The sequence below is a fragment of the Apiospora phragmitis genome (genome assembly GCF_038363925.1).
Source record: "Apiospora phragmitis strain CBS 135458 chromosome Unknown utg000006l:1.0-5683423.0:1.0-5690449.0, whole genome shotgun sequence".
NCBI lineage: Eukaryota > Fungi > Ascomycota > Sordariomycetes > Amphisphaeriales > Apiosporaceae > Apiospora > Apiospora phragmitis.
This window is the reverse complement of record NW_027117404.1, coordinates 3,563,560-3,579,036: the sequence shown is the minus strand read 5'-3', so window position 1 is coordinate 3,579,036 and position 15,477 is coordinate 3,563,560. Positions and strand designations below refer to the sequence as shown.

Genomic DNA, 15,477 nt, shown 5'->3' with positions numbered 1-15,477 from the left:
GCTTAGGCTTGTCCAGCTGGCCTAGCCTCCCCCCACCTGACCTGCTAAAAGAAAAGGTCAGCGGAGATCCTTGCCTGACGCATCATTCAAATTTCCAGCCAAATCCCGTCGACTGAAGGCCAAGGTGGAGACGACCGGAGACCAGCAGCATCCAATTGACGATTGGCTTAGGCATTACCACCACATTATTTCCATGCATCACTTTCTTCTGTCCTCGTGCAAATCGGTTGACAAGTCGATTGATTTTCCTCCTCACCTCACAAACTGTTCGAGTACGCTGCATCATTTCCTTGACAATGATTTCGCCCGTATCTCTCACTCTGAATCCCTGCGTATATGTAAAAAGCCAACAAACACCCATCCAAGCTGAGACCTTCCTGTCACGACCTTTTCGCCGGCGTTGGCTGTCAAGACCAAGTTACTGTACATACTAAAGACATGGAGGATCCAACTAACAAGTTGGTTGTATGTTTGCCGACTCATGTATTACCTCTTGCCTTTCGTCCACTTTACTAAGCCGAGTCAAAACACAGGATGAATTATGCTCGCTTCTTGATGAGTCCACTATTTTGTCAATATGTAGTGATTTCCATCTTAACGACCCAGAGCAGTTCCAACTAGCTCGGGACATCCTCCTCAGCATATCACGCGATGTCGAAGCAGAGGAGGCCACCGGCTTCAACCCCAGTGGCATTGGTGCTGATGAGGTTGTTGACATCAACAAACTCAACTTGGATGACACAGATGAGGCTGCGGCCGGTGTCACCGGAAGCGACGTCAAGAGCAGTGACGGGCTCACTACTACCACGGAGAGCTCGCAGGCTCAAAGTCTATTTTCGGCTTCTTCCTCCAAGGCATCTACCCTTGATGCATCGGAAACATTTCGTGTCGGCGTTTTCGATGGGTTGAAAGACGCAGAAAAAGAGGAACAGCTTCTGTCCATGTTCACCTCGCTCAAGCCCGTGGACGTGAGGTTGGCCCTGAAGAAGAATAAAGGCGACGCTAGCCTCGCCATCGACCATTTACTGAACATAGAGTGGCTGGAGCAGACTGGTCAGCGTGTTAAGGGGGTTGATGGTTTCTACACTCCAGATGAGACTGTTCCCCAGCGCAAGCGGAAGGGCAAGAAAAAGAAGGGAGGCGTTCGAGCTCCGGAAGGGAAAAGCTCGAGCCCCAGCTCGCCGACCTCTTCGGGTGAGGGCGCAAGTCTGAACGTGGCCAATTTGGATACTCAACTGCACCATGCCCAGAATATCGAATACTTGTCTGAACGGTTTACTCAGCCCGAATCCGATGTCTCAGCCATTTATCATCATCGTGGCGAATCTATGGGAGCTTCTGTCATTCAAATTATCGATAACTATCTTGCTCTCGGTATTCAGCCCAACTTTGGGCCACAGCTGTCTGCGTTTGAAGATCAACTCAAGAAGAAGTATTCATGGATACCCGCAGAGCATTTCCCTCCCATCATAGAGCTCACACCGACACGGGGTTACGCTGAGGATATCGTCGGGATCCTGGCCAGCTACTTTGAGAAACCCGAGTATCTCAAGTATGACATTTCTTACTCGGTTGCGTCCTCGGCGGCCGATGGCGAACTCGTTTCGAGCAACGGTGTGATCGACTTGAGAATAAAGCCCGTTAGTCCGACCGGCCAGACGACCCCTCTGACTGGAAGTTTCCCGGGCAACTTGAAGTCTGCCACGGCAAGCTCACAGAGTTTAGCCGCAATGCGTGATCATTCGTACAGCTCTGCGGCTGCGGCTTTCAGGAAGGGCCGGAGCGATCCGTTGTTCAGGTTGGCCGCCGGTTACTACTCGGAACGAGCCCGAGAACAAGCGGGCGCTCAACGCAGCGCAGCTAGCATCGAAGCAGGCTACCTTGTCGAACAGAACAGTACGGCCGATAAGATCGACCTTCATGGTCTCACAGTGCAAGACGGCGTAAGCATTGCTCTGCAGTGTGTACGGAAATGGTGGGAGCGCCTAGGGGAAGATAGAGCCCGAAAAGCCCGGGACGGGTTTACCGTGGTCACTGGGATAGGGAGACATAACAGTAACGGAAAATCCAGACTTCGGACCAACGTGTGTAAGGCACTCTTGGCCGATGGCTGGAAAGTTGAAGTCCTCACGGGGCAGTTTCTCGTTACTGGTCGAAAGCGCTAGTCGAGCATAGGTCTCGTCTTGTGTGTTTTATTTTTGAAGGCAAGAAGACAGGCATAGAAGACATTGATGTTAAAACGGCAAACACGTTGGAACGGCAAAGACACCAGGCATCATAAGGCGTTTAAAGAGTCGGTTAGACGGCCTCTTCCTGGCGCGATTCTAATGGGGCGGCTGCGGGAAGGGTTATAAGATCATGATAGAAAGTGTTTACTTCTACGAGATCATGTAGACCACGGTTTTGAATAATACGAGCTTGACGGTCATACATGGCTCGTATATTCGAAACGCCATAGGCCGGCCCTAAATCAATACAACCATGACCAGAACGCGAGATTACGGGTTCGAAAATAAGGAAGGAGTCTGTCAACTGAGGAGATTGGCGGAATACGTATAGACTATCTGCACCTTCCCCGCGGGGGAAATAGTGGAGGCTGATTGGCATGGCAGCCTTGAAGGGGTATAGTGAGTCTTGTCTTATCATTATTCTGCTCTATGGAAGTGCTTGGTGCCCTTTTCCGCCAGACGGAGTACCGGTGAAATGACCGGATTGGGGTCTGACTAGCATACAACGATATGGGCAATGGACCGGGTTTGACCGTTGTGATGATTGTTGATCCAAGCCCATGGCACCATATACCCCGCTGGTCGTTGCAATGGACTGCATTGGGCGATATGTATATTACGGTTCAATGGGTACCACGGGTAGCCATAGGGTGGACAGTCTCCTTCCTTTGCCTGTACACCGAAGCTGGTAGGCATCCCAAGCTTCAGTCGGAGTCCCGTGAGTCAGGATGGCGTTGGCAATGAATTTGTCTATGCTGTTTTTCTTACTTATCTCACCCATCATCGCCATTACGTTGCCGTCCACCTATGATGTCGTATGGGACCGCCCAGGCTTGAATCATTCAGCTGATTCTATGCCCGTTGGGGGTGGTGACATTGGTCTCAACACCTGGTCGGAAAATGGTGTGTGCCAGAAGACGAAAATGCCAACTTGAACTATCGGCTGTGGTTCTAACACTGTAGCAGGAACAATATTGTTCTACGTTGCCAAGAGTGGTACTTTCGATGAGAACAATGCGCTCCTCAAACTGGGACGTGTGAGGCTCACATTCGACCCGAACCCGTTTTCTGGGGATGGCCTCTTCGAACAAAGATTGTCCATCAACGATGGTCACGTCACCTACACTGGAAAAGATAACACCACCGCCAAGATATGGGTCGATGTGTTTAACCCTGTTATCCATCTTGAGGTTGATAGCCCACAGCCACTCTCGGTTAGCCTGGCTTATGAGAATTGGCGGTTTCAGGACCGGCAGATGGTGGGCGAAGAGCGCAACCAGGGCTCATGGGGTCTGTATACCTCGAAAGTTCCGAATGGCACGATTTATGCAGATTCCGTCAACTTCCACAAAGATGGCGTTCTCATGAGCCATCGTAACGAGAAGCTTGACCTGTGGAACTTCCAGGTAGCCCAGCAGAAGCTGGAAGATTATAAGGATAAGCTGTACAATCCAATGCGTAACAACGAGGTAAACTTAATATCTCCGGGCCAGTATTGCTTCAGACCACTAACCAGGAAGTAGTTTGGACTCTGGGTGCATTCTCCCGACTTGGAACCAGGAAACGTCACATCAGGGCATTATGTTAACACCACCTTCAAGGCTTGGAACTTGGTAGCCCCTGCCCCGAAGACATCGTTCAACATCGGCATTGCACTCTACCAAAATCAGACAGCGACTCATGATGAGTGGCTGGCCCAGCTGACAGGGATAGCCGGTAGTGCGATGAGCAATTCCCAGGATGACTCCATGACTTGGTGGCACGAGTACTGGGATCGTTCCTACATCATCATCAACGAAGACGCAGGCCCTGAGGACCCAGGCTTTCAAGTCGGCAAGAACTACCAGCTGTGGCGGTACATGATGGGATGCAACGCCTTTGGAGAGTGGCCCACGAAGTTCAACGGCGGCCTGTTCACATTCGACCCGTACCTGGTGAACCCATCGCGTGCCTGGACCCCTGACCACCGACGATGGGGCGGGGACATTCACGGCACAGAATCAGAGATTGCTATACTGGCCGCTCCTTCGGACTGGCGACTTTGATGTGATGAAGGCCCAGTTCGACTTCTACAAGCGGATCACTCCCAACGCTCTGATCAGGGGCCAGCACTACCACGACATCGATGCTGCCTACTTTCTTGAGCAGGGCGACAACACTGGGCTCTCCAACGTCTTTGAGTACCATGCTCAGTGGTATGATGACGAGAACCCCATTCCTGAGACCTTCGTTCTTCCCCGACGGAGATCTCTGGAACGTGTGGCTCAGCAACCTTCAAGAAACAGCCAAGTAAGGATCAAAATCCGCAGTATCAGTCATACTACTGTGTAACACTTCACTAACACCAATATAGCGAGTTTGCCGACATGATTTTACAAGCAAACATGTACACAGGCTTGGACGTTACCCCGTACTTGGAGTTCATTGAGTATCAGCTGGCTTGGTTCGACAAATACTATCGCAAAGAAGCCAACAAGCGCTCTCCTTGGCAGCTGGATGGGTACTACGGCAACGAGACGCTGATCCTCTACCCGGCATCGGCAGCCGAAACATACAAGGAGTCATACAACCCATCATCGACAACATCAGGCCTGCGCAAGCTCATCACAGACCTCCTGGCCGTCGACCAGTACAAGATCGAGAACCGGACTCACTACCTGCGGTACCTGGCGACGGTGCCGCCGACGCCCCTCCGCGAGCAGCAGGGCCACACCTGCATCGCGCCCGCCCTGGCCTACACGCGCATCCAGAACAGCGAGACGCCGCAGCTGTACCCGGTGTTCCCATGGGGCGAGTACGGCCTGGGCCGGCCGGATCTGATGCACGCCGTCAACACGTACCGGTACGACACGGAGACGCAGGCGGGCCACGGCAACAAAGGGTGGAACCAGGACGTCATCTGGCTGGCGCGCCTGGGACTCACGGCCAACGCGACGGCCATGACCGAGGACCGGTTCCACGACAGCGACGTCTGCAAGTTCCCGGCCTTCAAGGGGCCCAACTTCGACTGGACCCCCGACTTCAACCACTACGGCGCCGCCGCCCTCGGCCTGCACGAGCAGCTCGTCCAGACCTTCGTCGGCGACGATATCCGGCTCCTGGCCGCGTGGCCGGACCGCTGGAGCGCCCGGTTCAAGGTCTGGGCGCCGCGGAATACTACTTTGGAGGGCGTGATCGAGAAGGGGAATAAGATGGGGTCGTTGGTCGTGTTGCCAGAGAGCCGGACTAAGGATGTGATATATGGTCAAGATTAGGATATCTCGCTATCAGTGCCTGTCTGTATGCAAGACTAAACCACTGATCAGTGGCATCCATCCGTACAGATTACATATTATAGTCGCTTGAGTCGTTGCCTCTGGTGCTAATGCTCATCGAGTTAGTTGAGTTCGAAATGATAGCCACCTGATGTTGTGTTCGCCAATCCTGTGAGTTTTTTACATGCAAGCTACATCAATGCTGGTGGGCATTCTCTCTGGCTGGCACGTAATGAAGATAAATAGTACCAACTCACAGCCGTTCATGATCGGACGGTATACAAGAACACGCGCGAGTGAAGCCCGAGTACAGACGCTTGCTATGCCTTTCGGATACGATGAGCGGGATTATGAACAAAGCAGTTGTTGGACTCGGCCTTTGCTGCACGGGAAAGTGCGGAGCAAACGCCGCCAGCGGCCTAGCGGAGGCGAATGCGGCACAGAATCCCCCGCATAGGTAGGGCGTGCATCATCTAGATGCAAGCTAGCCGATAGGGGTATAGGGTGGGTGTCCTTGTTTTCCATAGGGCGTTAGACGAATGCACTACCACGCTTGGATGTATCCCACATCCATCCCACCGTGAATTGCGATAATCTCACGAAAGGGCGCAACTGTATTTCGGTACTAGGCATGACAAATCATGCTTGCATGTGTGTATTAAAGCAGCATCGAAGATAGATGGGTAAAGACAAGAATCGGCGGATGATGGGATTCTTATAATACCTTCCGTCCCGACTGTGCAGAAACATGCCAGATGCTATGCCTACTCTCTCTTCTTAAGTCCGTCATAAACGTCTATCTATTGGGTGCATTCTTCTACCTCGGCACATCCTCCTCGAGCTTAGAACAAACACGCTGTAAACCAAGCAGAACTGTTCGGAGCCCACAATCCAGTTTTCTCTAGTTACTAACCCTTTTATTCTTTGGACGAAGAGCCCGGACCAGAGAAAGACATGGCCACAGCCGTGGCGTCCGGAGCAGCAGGATGGCACGCCGGCGAGCGCGCGATCCATCAGACCCTCCTCGGCGACCGTGAGCGACCGCGTGACAACCCCACCTACCACGGCCTGGAGCCCTCGTACGGGTACCGCGTGCAGAGCTCGCCCCTCGTCGCCTTCGGCGCCCTGGACCGCGACGGTCGGCCGTGGACCACCATCTGGGGCGGCGAGGCCGGGTTCTGCCGGCCCGTCGCGCAGGGCGTGCTGGGCGTCCGCGGGGCCGCGGTGGATGCGCGATTCGACCCGGTACTGGGTGCGTTATTTGGGGGCGGGACCGGTGGCGAGGAAAACGAAAGAGGGGGATTCAGGATGGCGCCCTCGCGGACCTGCAGATGGCCTTCCAGGTCACGGAGAGCTTGGGAAACTGCCCCAAGTACTTGAACAAGAAGCGCATTGTGCCTGCCACACGTTCCACGGCCCCAGCTCGTAAGTCAGGGGCGGCTGGGCTTACCCCTATCGGATGAGGCAATCGAGCTCGTCCACAAGGCGGATTTGTTCTTCATCTCGAGCAAGCATGGCGCCGCCACCAAAAAAAAACAACGGGAGCGAGGCGGAGAGCATGGACACGAACCATCGCGGCGGCCCCGCGGGCCTCGTGCGCGTGTTCCGCAACGACGCCACCACGCTGGTCTACCCGGAGTACAGCGGCAACCGGCTCTGCCAGACCCTCGGCAACCTGCAGACGGACCCCGGCGTCGGCCTCGCCGTCCCGGACTTCGCGATGGGCGACGTCCTCTACCTCACGGGCCGCGCCTCCATCCTCGTGGGCGGCGAGGTGGCCGCGTACCTGCCGCGCACGAAGCTCGCCGTCCGCATTGACGTGCTGGAAGCCCGCTTCGTGAAAGGCGGCCTGCCCTTCCGCGGCTCCGTGATAGACTACTCGCCCTACAACCCGCCGGTCCGACGTCTCGCCACCGAGAAGACCCTTGCCGGAACCACGGCGGACGAAGCCGGCCTCGGCACCGCGCGGCTCGTGGCGCAGGAGGAGATCACGCCCACGATTTCGTGCTATGTATTCCAGCTATCCTTGTCTCCCAGCAGCTCTTCTGCCTCCTCCTCTTCAACGCAAGCGCCGCCCTTGTGGCAGCCGGGGCAGCACGTCACGCTCGACTTCAGCCCGGAACTCGACCATGGCTGGAGCCACATGCGGGACGACGACCCGCAGAGCCTGAATGACGACTTCGTGCGGACTTTCACCATCAGCAGTTCCACTGGTGCGCCGCCCTCTTCCGATCCACTTGCGCCTGTTGAGTTCGAAATCACGGCCCGCCGCCACGGCCCCGCGACACGACTACTCGCCAAGTGGAACCTGCGTGTGCCGCTCGAGCGGCCGGTCCTGGGTTTTGGCGGCGAGGAGGCGTTCCGGCTGCCGGTCCTTGCGCAAGCAGCAGAAAACAGTACAGAGAAGCCTGCGCAAAGGACAACGAGTGTTTTCGTAGCAGGGGGCGTGGGGATCACGCCGCTCATGGCGTAATAAAATCATCGTCAAACTCCGGCGGTGGCGACACACTGCTGCCAGTGGTGGTTCTCTGGAGTCTACGGCGTGAGGACTTGGCGCTTGCGGTCAAGGTCGCTGAGAAGGACCCTGCGCTGGGGGGAGACGGCACCACCACGCTCTTCGTGACAGGCTCCGCCGATAGTGGCAGTGATGGACAAGCCAATGATGAAGAACATAGACTCAAAATAGCGCGGCTAGAAGAGATGGGCGTGGTCGTCAAGATGAAGCGCATGGAGCAGGACGATGTCCTCAGCGCCGCCGCTGGCGGCAAGTCTGGGGATAACAAGAGACGGTTCTTCTGCTGTACGGGGCCGGAGCTGATGAAGAGGTTGTTGGAGTGGACCGAAGGGGAAGATGTGGTGTTTGAGAGTTTTCAGTATTGACATGATAGGGTGGAAAGGGGGTAGTACGAAACTAGAAGAGAGGAAAAAGGGGCAAGTATACCACCAAACTTCTGCAATTTGGTTAAATCACTCTCTTTGAAGCAAATTGCACGCACTGGCTAGTTACTTCTATTGTCTTTTTGGTTTTGGCATGAATCTGCATCTAAGTGTGGACATTGTCCAACTGGAGCCAATACTTGCTATACGCCAGTTACAAGTTGGCTCCGGAATGCATTCGCTGTGATCCCAAATCTATCCTGGTCCATCCCATATGCGTATACAAGAAGGACGCTAACTTTTTATAAGTATCATAACAACGTCCAATCGCTTTCATCTTCGTCGGCTTGGCTATCAGCGCCATCGTGTTCATCCTCTTCATTGGTGTCATTGCTTTTCCTGTCGTGGTTGGATGCAGTGTCCAGCGCGAGTTGGTCTACGAGGATTCGGAGCTCTCTAAGTTGATCAGCAAGTACGGCGGAGTCGTCCCTGCGGCCTTCCAGACTGGTTGTTCGTTCCAAGCGGCCATGATGGTTGCTGTGCTTCTGCCCATCCAGTAATGTTCCACTGTCGGTTTCTGAAGCTCCCGAGTTCACTTGGGGGTTACCCAGCTGTTGCCGGAGGGTGTCCCGCTCCCGTATGAGTCGCTGCATGTGGGAACTAGAGTCTCTCAACAGAACATCCTGCTCCACTAACCGATCCTTGAGTCTTTTCACATCGCTGTCGGTTCCCACCCCCTGTGCTAGCGCCATCTCCCGCCCGTTGGCGCAGTTTGCCAAGGCCTGTCGCAGTTTACCTTCGTAGTCTCGCAGCGCAGGGTAGTATGTCATCAATGCGCCCGGTAGCCTCCGCGCCGGCTCTACGACATAGCTGGTGACAGCCGAGGACACCCTGGACGATAAAGCCGGGAGTAGATGCGTGTCCTGGCTGGCTAGAGTGAGCATCTGCCCCGACAAATCGAGACAGAATTGTGTGTTGGACTGGATGGCCTGGGTCAGTGCATTGATACGCTCGGCCAGGTCTTGCTGCGATTCGTCGGGGTGTAGCGGCAGACGCCTGGAGTCAATAGGTACGGCATCATCTTCGAACCGGTCAGGGGGCAGAGAAATCGACGTGTAAATTTCCGGTACCAAGGATCGGCCGTGTGGACGGCTGCTCGGCGCAGGGTTCCTTGATGTGCGGTGGTGATTGGGTTTGGATGGGGAATCATAAGGGGAAGACATATGAAACGGCCTCCGATTCCGGGATGGGAAGACTTTGCTGTGTTCGCTCGGTGCGAGCTGCGTTTGTGGTGTTTTTCGATTCGTATTGAGAGGCGCAAGGGGTGATCTCATGAACCCATGCTCGTCAGTGCTTTCTTGGGTCACCGTGGTTGACGACAGGTCCAGGTCACTGATCTGACTATCTGACAGGAGCAGGCCGGGAGCATCATCGTCACCATTGGCCGAGGATGAGGCCCTCTGGCCCAGGAAGTTATCCATGCTGGTTTGCAATATACAGAGTGGGTTCTTGGTATGGGGATCGAGTTCCGAGTCCTAATCGCGAACCTGTGACGATTGACAGGTCTCCATCCCGAAGTGTTGCCGCGAAGTCGAGCAAGAGAAAGTGCCGGATATGACGTCCATCCAGGCGAATCTTCTTGCAAAAAGGCGAGTGGTCAGTAATTGATACGGAGAAGAATCTCGGCGAGTGAGGAAAAATAAAATATGAAGCAACACGCTTTTCTCCGGGCTCAGAGTTTGACAACCACCTGGGACCGTGTAAGTTGATAGGCTTGACGCGATATGAGGGAGTTGAGGCTCACAAGTCCACACCAGATTCCCACACACCCAGCTCATGCTTTGGCGGCAACTCCAGCACAGCACATATAGCCCCTCCATGGAGAACTGGCAGTTGCGTGGTTTCCCTTTGCAAGTCGCTTCCAAGGCAATGTGATTCCCTTTGGTAGCTGTTGCCTGTTCTGCAGGTCGCTCGTTGACCGAGCTACATACGGAGGCACCAACATTTAAGGTACGCGCACACATACCTAGGGACTGCACCAATGCACCGTAGCAGGCTAGGCTGGTTTAGATAAACCAATGAACCGCAGTTTAGGATTCTGCCGCCATTGGTATACGGAATAACGCCGCTCGGACGGTCCAGTACACTTCTAAATCGGAAGCAACGCTTCAGGTTTTCAACAGCTATCCCAGCGGCCATTCCATACCAAGTACACGTGAAAGGCTTTAGCAGGCGTTTATTCCAGTGTGTAGTTGTACTACGGTTGGCCTGAGCGTTGATTAGAGACAACCTTTTCTCCTACGGCAGGTTGCAGCTTAAGGTCAGGCGGCAGAAAGTGACGTTCCCTGCTGCACGCGACAGATGTCACGGTTTGGCCATTCTTGTCAATCATGGCAGTTCCTCCAAACTTTACAGTCGTCCAACAAAGACTACCTAAAGAGAGTGAATGATAAGTGGAGATGGGCTCAATTCCTATCAGCGCTATTGGTATTCCTGATTTGAACTCATTTCTAAGTGGCACAGTAAAATCTATGAGTTCAGCGTCCGCCGTGTATACTTTATATTAGAAATATTAGTCTAGGGTCATATCGTACTATAGGGCTTGTAACAGTTCATCTCGGTGAATCAAAGGCATCTATCAGCATCCCACTCGACGTCAGCCACATGATTCAAGATAGACTTCACCGCCCTTCGTACAGAAGCATTAGACAGCCTTCGCTCCCAAGACTACCCACGCAAACACGAAACTGAGGATCCGAAGTTCGTAAGCCGCTGGAAAATGATGTACACCATTCCAAAGAGGAAGTGGCTCAAGAGAAGAATTTGATTTGGTTACTATTGTTCTGAATCACGACTTCCAGACTCTGGAATTGTGCATACATCGACTGTAGTCTACTGCCAGCGACAGCAAATGGTTCTCGTCGCGGATCATGAATACAATACAACTAACAAGTATACATGACTTCCGGTCTCCCATTCAGCCTTCTAAACGCCAATGTGCATCTCTCAGTAAATCCAAGGATACAGATCGATTCGGGTCATCTTTATCAAAAAGTTGATTTTCCACCTCCACGACGTATTCAAGGATGTCAATTGCCTCTCGGATCCGTCTGTTAGCGAGGTATGCGCTTGCGAGGGCATATTCTGACGATAATCGATCGTGATCCTTTTCGTCAAGCGTTTTTTTCCTTATTTTTACTACGTACTCGAATATCTCAATCGCCTTTTCGGTCCGTTTATAGGAAAGGTATGCGTTTGCGAGCTCGTGTTCTGACGCTAATCGATCGTGGTCCGTTTCGTCGAGCTTTGTTCTTTGTATCTCAACTATACGCTCGAATATTTGAACCGCTTCTCTGGTCCGTCTGTCGGAGAGGTATGCGCGCGCGAGCATATATTCTGAAGCTAATCGATCGGGATCCTTTTCGTCGAGTGCCGATTTCCGTACCTCGACTATATGCTCGAGTATCTTAATAGCCTCTTGGATCCGATTACCGGCGAGGTATGCGCTCGCCAGCTCGTATTCTGACGTAAGTCGAGTGTGTTCGTTTTTATCGAGTATCGTTTCCCGTATCTTCACCACTTGTTCGAGTATCTCAATCGCCTCTTGAATCCGTCTATCGTCAAGGTATGCGCTTCCAAGAGCATGGTCTGATGCTAGTCGAACGAAGTCATTCGCCAAATAGGCCTTTCTCCATCGAACAACTTCCTCAAAGCATCGTATAGTATCCTTAAAATGCCGGCCTTCATTCAAGTATATTCCAACCTGATAAAACAAATCGAATCGCTCGTCCACGTAACACGCCTCACTATTATTTAAGAGCCGGAGGGCATGAGGGAGGTATGATTGCCATACCCGGCGGTTCGCGCGGTCGGGCCAGGGGAAGACCGACCTACGACGCTGGAGAGCCCGAATCGTCGTTTCCTTCTGGCGCGATGCTTCTGTGATCCATAGCTTCACCGCTGAATGTGCTAGACTGTGCATGTCGTACATTTCGTTATCTTCCCGGACAGCGAGAAAATTATGGCTACACAGGATGTTGATCGCACGACCTGTCTTTTCCTCCCTCATCGGTTCTAAGAGGAGCGAGCGCGGGATAGCCTTTGACTCAATACACGAAAGGAACGACAGTAGATTTGCCGCATCACTATCCGTATTCTGAATCTGTTCGAACGATGCGATGTACGCCGTTGCCAGCTCTTTCGGAATTCCTTGATACACCATCGTCTTATGTAAGTCGTTCCGGTTAGTATCGCGACATAAGTCTATGTAATCCCTCATTGAAAGTTGCCCGTTGTGATTAAAATGCGCCGCAGCTTGTACAATCGCCAAGGGTAAGTATGAAATTTGTCTTAGCAATTCGATCACTAGAGCCTCATCTTCGACTAACCGCGTCCGATGGAGCGAATTCTTTCATAAACTCACGGCTTCCGATATATCCATTTCAGACAGCTGGATCACGTTACCTTGTGCTACCCGTGAGCTCACCTCGATGGACCTGGTAGTGAACAGGATGAGACCGCCCTCGCTCTCTGGAAGAAACTGGTTGATGCCTGCTGTGCCGTCGATCGATCCGAATACCGTCTTTATATCGTCCGCATTATCGATTATGAGTAGCCATCGCCCGGCCTCATCCGAGCTGAGGTACCTTCGCACTGTGTCTTTCGGGTCTTTCTCGTCGATATTTATAGGTATACGAAGCTTTTTTCGGATCTCTAGGTATGCCTGCTCAAAACTGGTGTGACTGGCGACGGATACCCAGAAGATGGAACAGTCTGGCTGATAGTCCTTCACCCAATAGGCAAACTGCAGCGCTATCTCGGTCTTGCCAGCGCCGCCAAGTCCTACGATAGCAAGCTTCTGGCAGTCTTGGTAGATAAACAGTTTCTGCTGGAGCGCCTCGAGAATCGCACTCTGCCCAGTGAAATTGCAATTTTGGAGCAGCGGTATATAGTATTGAGGTACATCACCTATACACAATTATTAGCCTAAGTCCTGAATATAAGTAACATAACTTGGCCGCGGCTTGTATATTACCCTTGGTGCTGGTTGAGCTATCTTTGGTGGTGGAGGCTTGGCTTTGGTAGGCGCGCAAAGAGTTTTCTGGAGACTCGTTTCGAAAGTATTCATTCCCAGCAAAGTAATCTATATCCGCTATCGAGTCTTTCACCACTGGTAGCATTTTATTGGGGCGTTCAAAGGACGACAGCTGTAAACCCCTTGGGTGTCGTGTGACGTCGAATGAATCCAATATTCGAGTCTATTGGCTTCTTCCCCGTCTTCCGGGAGACTCCAAGTCCCTACTGGCTTGTTCAAGTTGTCAAGGTCATGATACGGCCAGGGGAGAGCGCGGAGGGCAAACTCATGCGTGGCGGAGAACATGATCGACCAGCTCCGGGGAGTCCTTTGGTCCATGAGGCGAACACAAAGGACAACATTGGACACCCATGGACTGCACTGCGGACCAGGAAACAACATCAGCTAGCGAGTGATTCGCTAATGCATCCTGATGGTTGGCACCAACGTGGTTTTCCAGGCTTTCTCTCACTGTAAACACCACATCTTCGTCACACATAAGACATTGCCACTCAAGTGGGTGATCTATCTGGAAGTGATCCTCCCACTATTTTCGAGTGACGAAAGTGAGGTGTGGTGCAGGACAGTGCTGTGCAATACAAGTGTATGGACACAGGTCCTTGATAAGATGTTGTCTAGAATGTGTAAGCTACATTTTGCCACTTATGATCAACCAGTAAGCCGTTCAGACTTACCTCCATGCGTTGGGGTCGGTAGTCACCTCGACGGGCAAAGATTGGTAACAACAAGGACATCTAGTGACCAACCGACTTGGGGCTTCCTTTGGGGGCTTAGGGAATTCGCCTTCGGCACCGATCGAAGAGATCTGCGATGGCGCGATCTTATGGGTATTCTTTCCAGACAGTGAAAACTTCATAGATTGTGTTGCTGTTGAGGGAACTGAGAGTTCACCGATATTTTGGCTGCCTCGTTCCTTGTCTTTCGACTTGGACCTAAGTGTCAGCTTTACGGTTGGGTCCTGGGTTTCCACTCTGGTGTCAACCAACTGCTCTTCCTCCGGAGCTTCGTTTGCCTGTACTTCTTGCTCCATTTTAGCATATTGCGACCTTTTCTGGGCCAACGAAAATCGAAGCCTTCTTCTCAAATTCGCTTCAATAAGTCGAGTTTGAACCTTACTCAGTTTCGAGCTCGCAAGGTTGCTCATCCTAGAAGCCGCAAGTTTATCCAAGATCGATACAATCTCCTCGTTTGAGTGTGGTTCGTTTGTCAAGCTTGAAGCTAAGGACTCGTCTGGTTCCGAAGCATTAAGTTCCTCAAATCGAGGCTGATCCGCACTCGGGCGAAGTAGGACAATACACTCAAGATGCTGTCTTAGGTCCTGGTAGTCGATGGGATCAAAGGATTCGTCAGCTCTTCGCCGACGTGACGCTTTTCCAGTACGGCGGATCGCCATCCCAATCATTGCTAGATTCTTGATGGATGAATCGACGTTGTTGAGCGTCTTGTTCGAGCCATGATTTGTTATCTCAAATACAACGTCCTCCAGGAAATTGGCAAGCATAATCAAGACGGCTTTTATCAACTCCAAATCATGTGGTCGGTGTTGGAATCTTTTGTCCAAGGAGAGGCCAGGCTTCGCCAAAGCGCCGACGCCGTCAGCCCACAACTTGAAGTCTGCTATGCGATATTGGAGAAGCTCCGCATCGTCGTCCGAGCTACAGATACCCATGATCTGGTCAAATTTAGCGAGGCAGATCTTACTCAGATCGGAGACCCAAGACGAAAACCGGTTCTCCGCCGTAAAATCCTTGGCTGGCTCCATATTGGCTGGCTATAGCTCTGGCGTGAGGTGAGGGTTAAGGGACCAAATCATTAAGTTACAAAGAGCCATTCGTGGTCTTGTCTTGGGGAGGAGCATAGCCCAACTGGCATATGTTGCTCGGCTCAAGTCAACAAAACCTGTACAGGTATATGTAGACGAACGAAAAGTCTTCAGAGAATAAGATAGGCAAGTCTTGCAAGATAAGCGTCAAGGTCGACTCTGTACTATTGGATGCTTTCATTGAACAAGAGCGGGGTCAGC

At 52.5% G+C, this 15,477-nt stretch overlaps 6 protein-coding genes across 6 annotated transcripts; 4 read left to right on the top strand and 2 right to left on the bottom strand.

The window, feature by feature from the left end:
• Positions 1–438: 438 nt before the first annotated feature.
• On the top strand, positions 439–2,165 carry PG994_006361 (uncharacterized protein; the record flags this gene model as incomplete). Its single annotated transcript, XM_066857770.1, has 2 exons — positions 439–465; positions 612–2,165. The coding sequence occupies 2 exons, from the start codon at positions 439–441 to the stop codon at positions 2,163–2,165; spliced, it is 1,581 nt and encodes a 526-aa protein (XP_066717039.1).
• Positions 2,166–2,968: 803 nt separating this feature from the next.
• Positions 2,969–5,482, top strand: PG994_006360 (uncharacterized protein; the record flags this gene model as incomplete). Its single annotated transcript, XM_066857769.1, has 5 exons — positions 2,969–3,131; positions 3,195–3,697; positions 3,752–4,162; positions 4,227–4,423; positions 4,582–5,482. 5 exons carry the CDS (start codon positions 2,969–2,971, stop codon positions 5,480–5,482), a joined length of 2,175 nt encoding a protein of 724 aa, XP_066717038.1.
• A 954-nt stretch (positions 5,483–6,436) lies between these two features.
• Positions 6,437–6,862, top strand: PG994_006359 (uncharacterized protein; the record flags this gene model as incomplete). The annotated part of the gene is made up of 1 exon (XM_066857768.1): positions 6,437–6,862. The coding sequence occupies one exon, from the start codon at positions 6,437–6,439 to the stop codon at positions 6,860–6,862; it is 426 nt and encodes a 141-aa protein (XP_066717037.1).
• A 133-nt stretch (positions 6,863–6,995) lies between these two features.
• On the top strand, positions 6,996–8,362 carry PG994_006358 (uncharacterized protein; the record flags this gene model as incomplete). Its single annotated transcript, XM_066857767.1, has 2 exons — positions 6,996–7,951; positions 8,017–8,362. The coding sequence occupies 2 exons, from the start codon at positions 6,996–6,998 to the stop codon at positions 8,360–8,362; spliced, it is 1,302 nt and encodes a 433-aa protein (XP_066717036.1).
• Positions 8,363–8,670: 308 nt separating this feature from the next.
• Positions 8,671–9,840, bottom strand: PG994_006357 (uncharacterized protein; the record flags this gene model as incomplete). The annotated part of the gene is made up of 1 exon (XM_066857766.1): positions 8,671–9,840. One exon carries the CDS (start codon positions 9,838–9,840, stop codon positions 8,671–8,673), a length of 1,170 nt encoding a protein of 389 aa, XP_066717035.1.
• Positions 9,841–13,980: 4,140 nt separating this feature from the next.
• Positions 13,981–15,216, bottom strand: PG994_006356 (uncharacterized protein; the record flags this gene model as incomplete). The annotated part of the gene is made up of 2 exons (XM_066857765.1): positions 13,981–14,068; positions 14,129–15,216. The coding sequence occupies 2 exons, from the start codon at positions 15,214–15,216 to the stop codon at positions 13,981–13,983; spliced, it is 1,176 nt and encodes a 391-aa protein (XP_066717034.1).
• Positions 15,217–15,477: the final 261 nt, after the last annotated feature.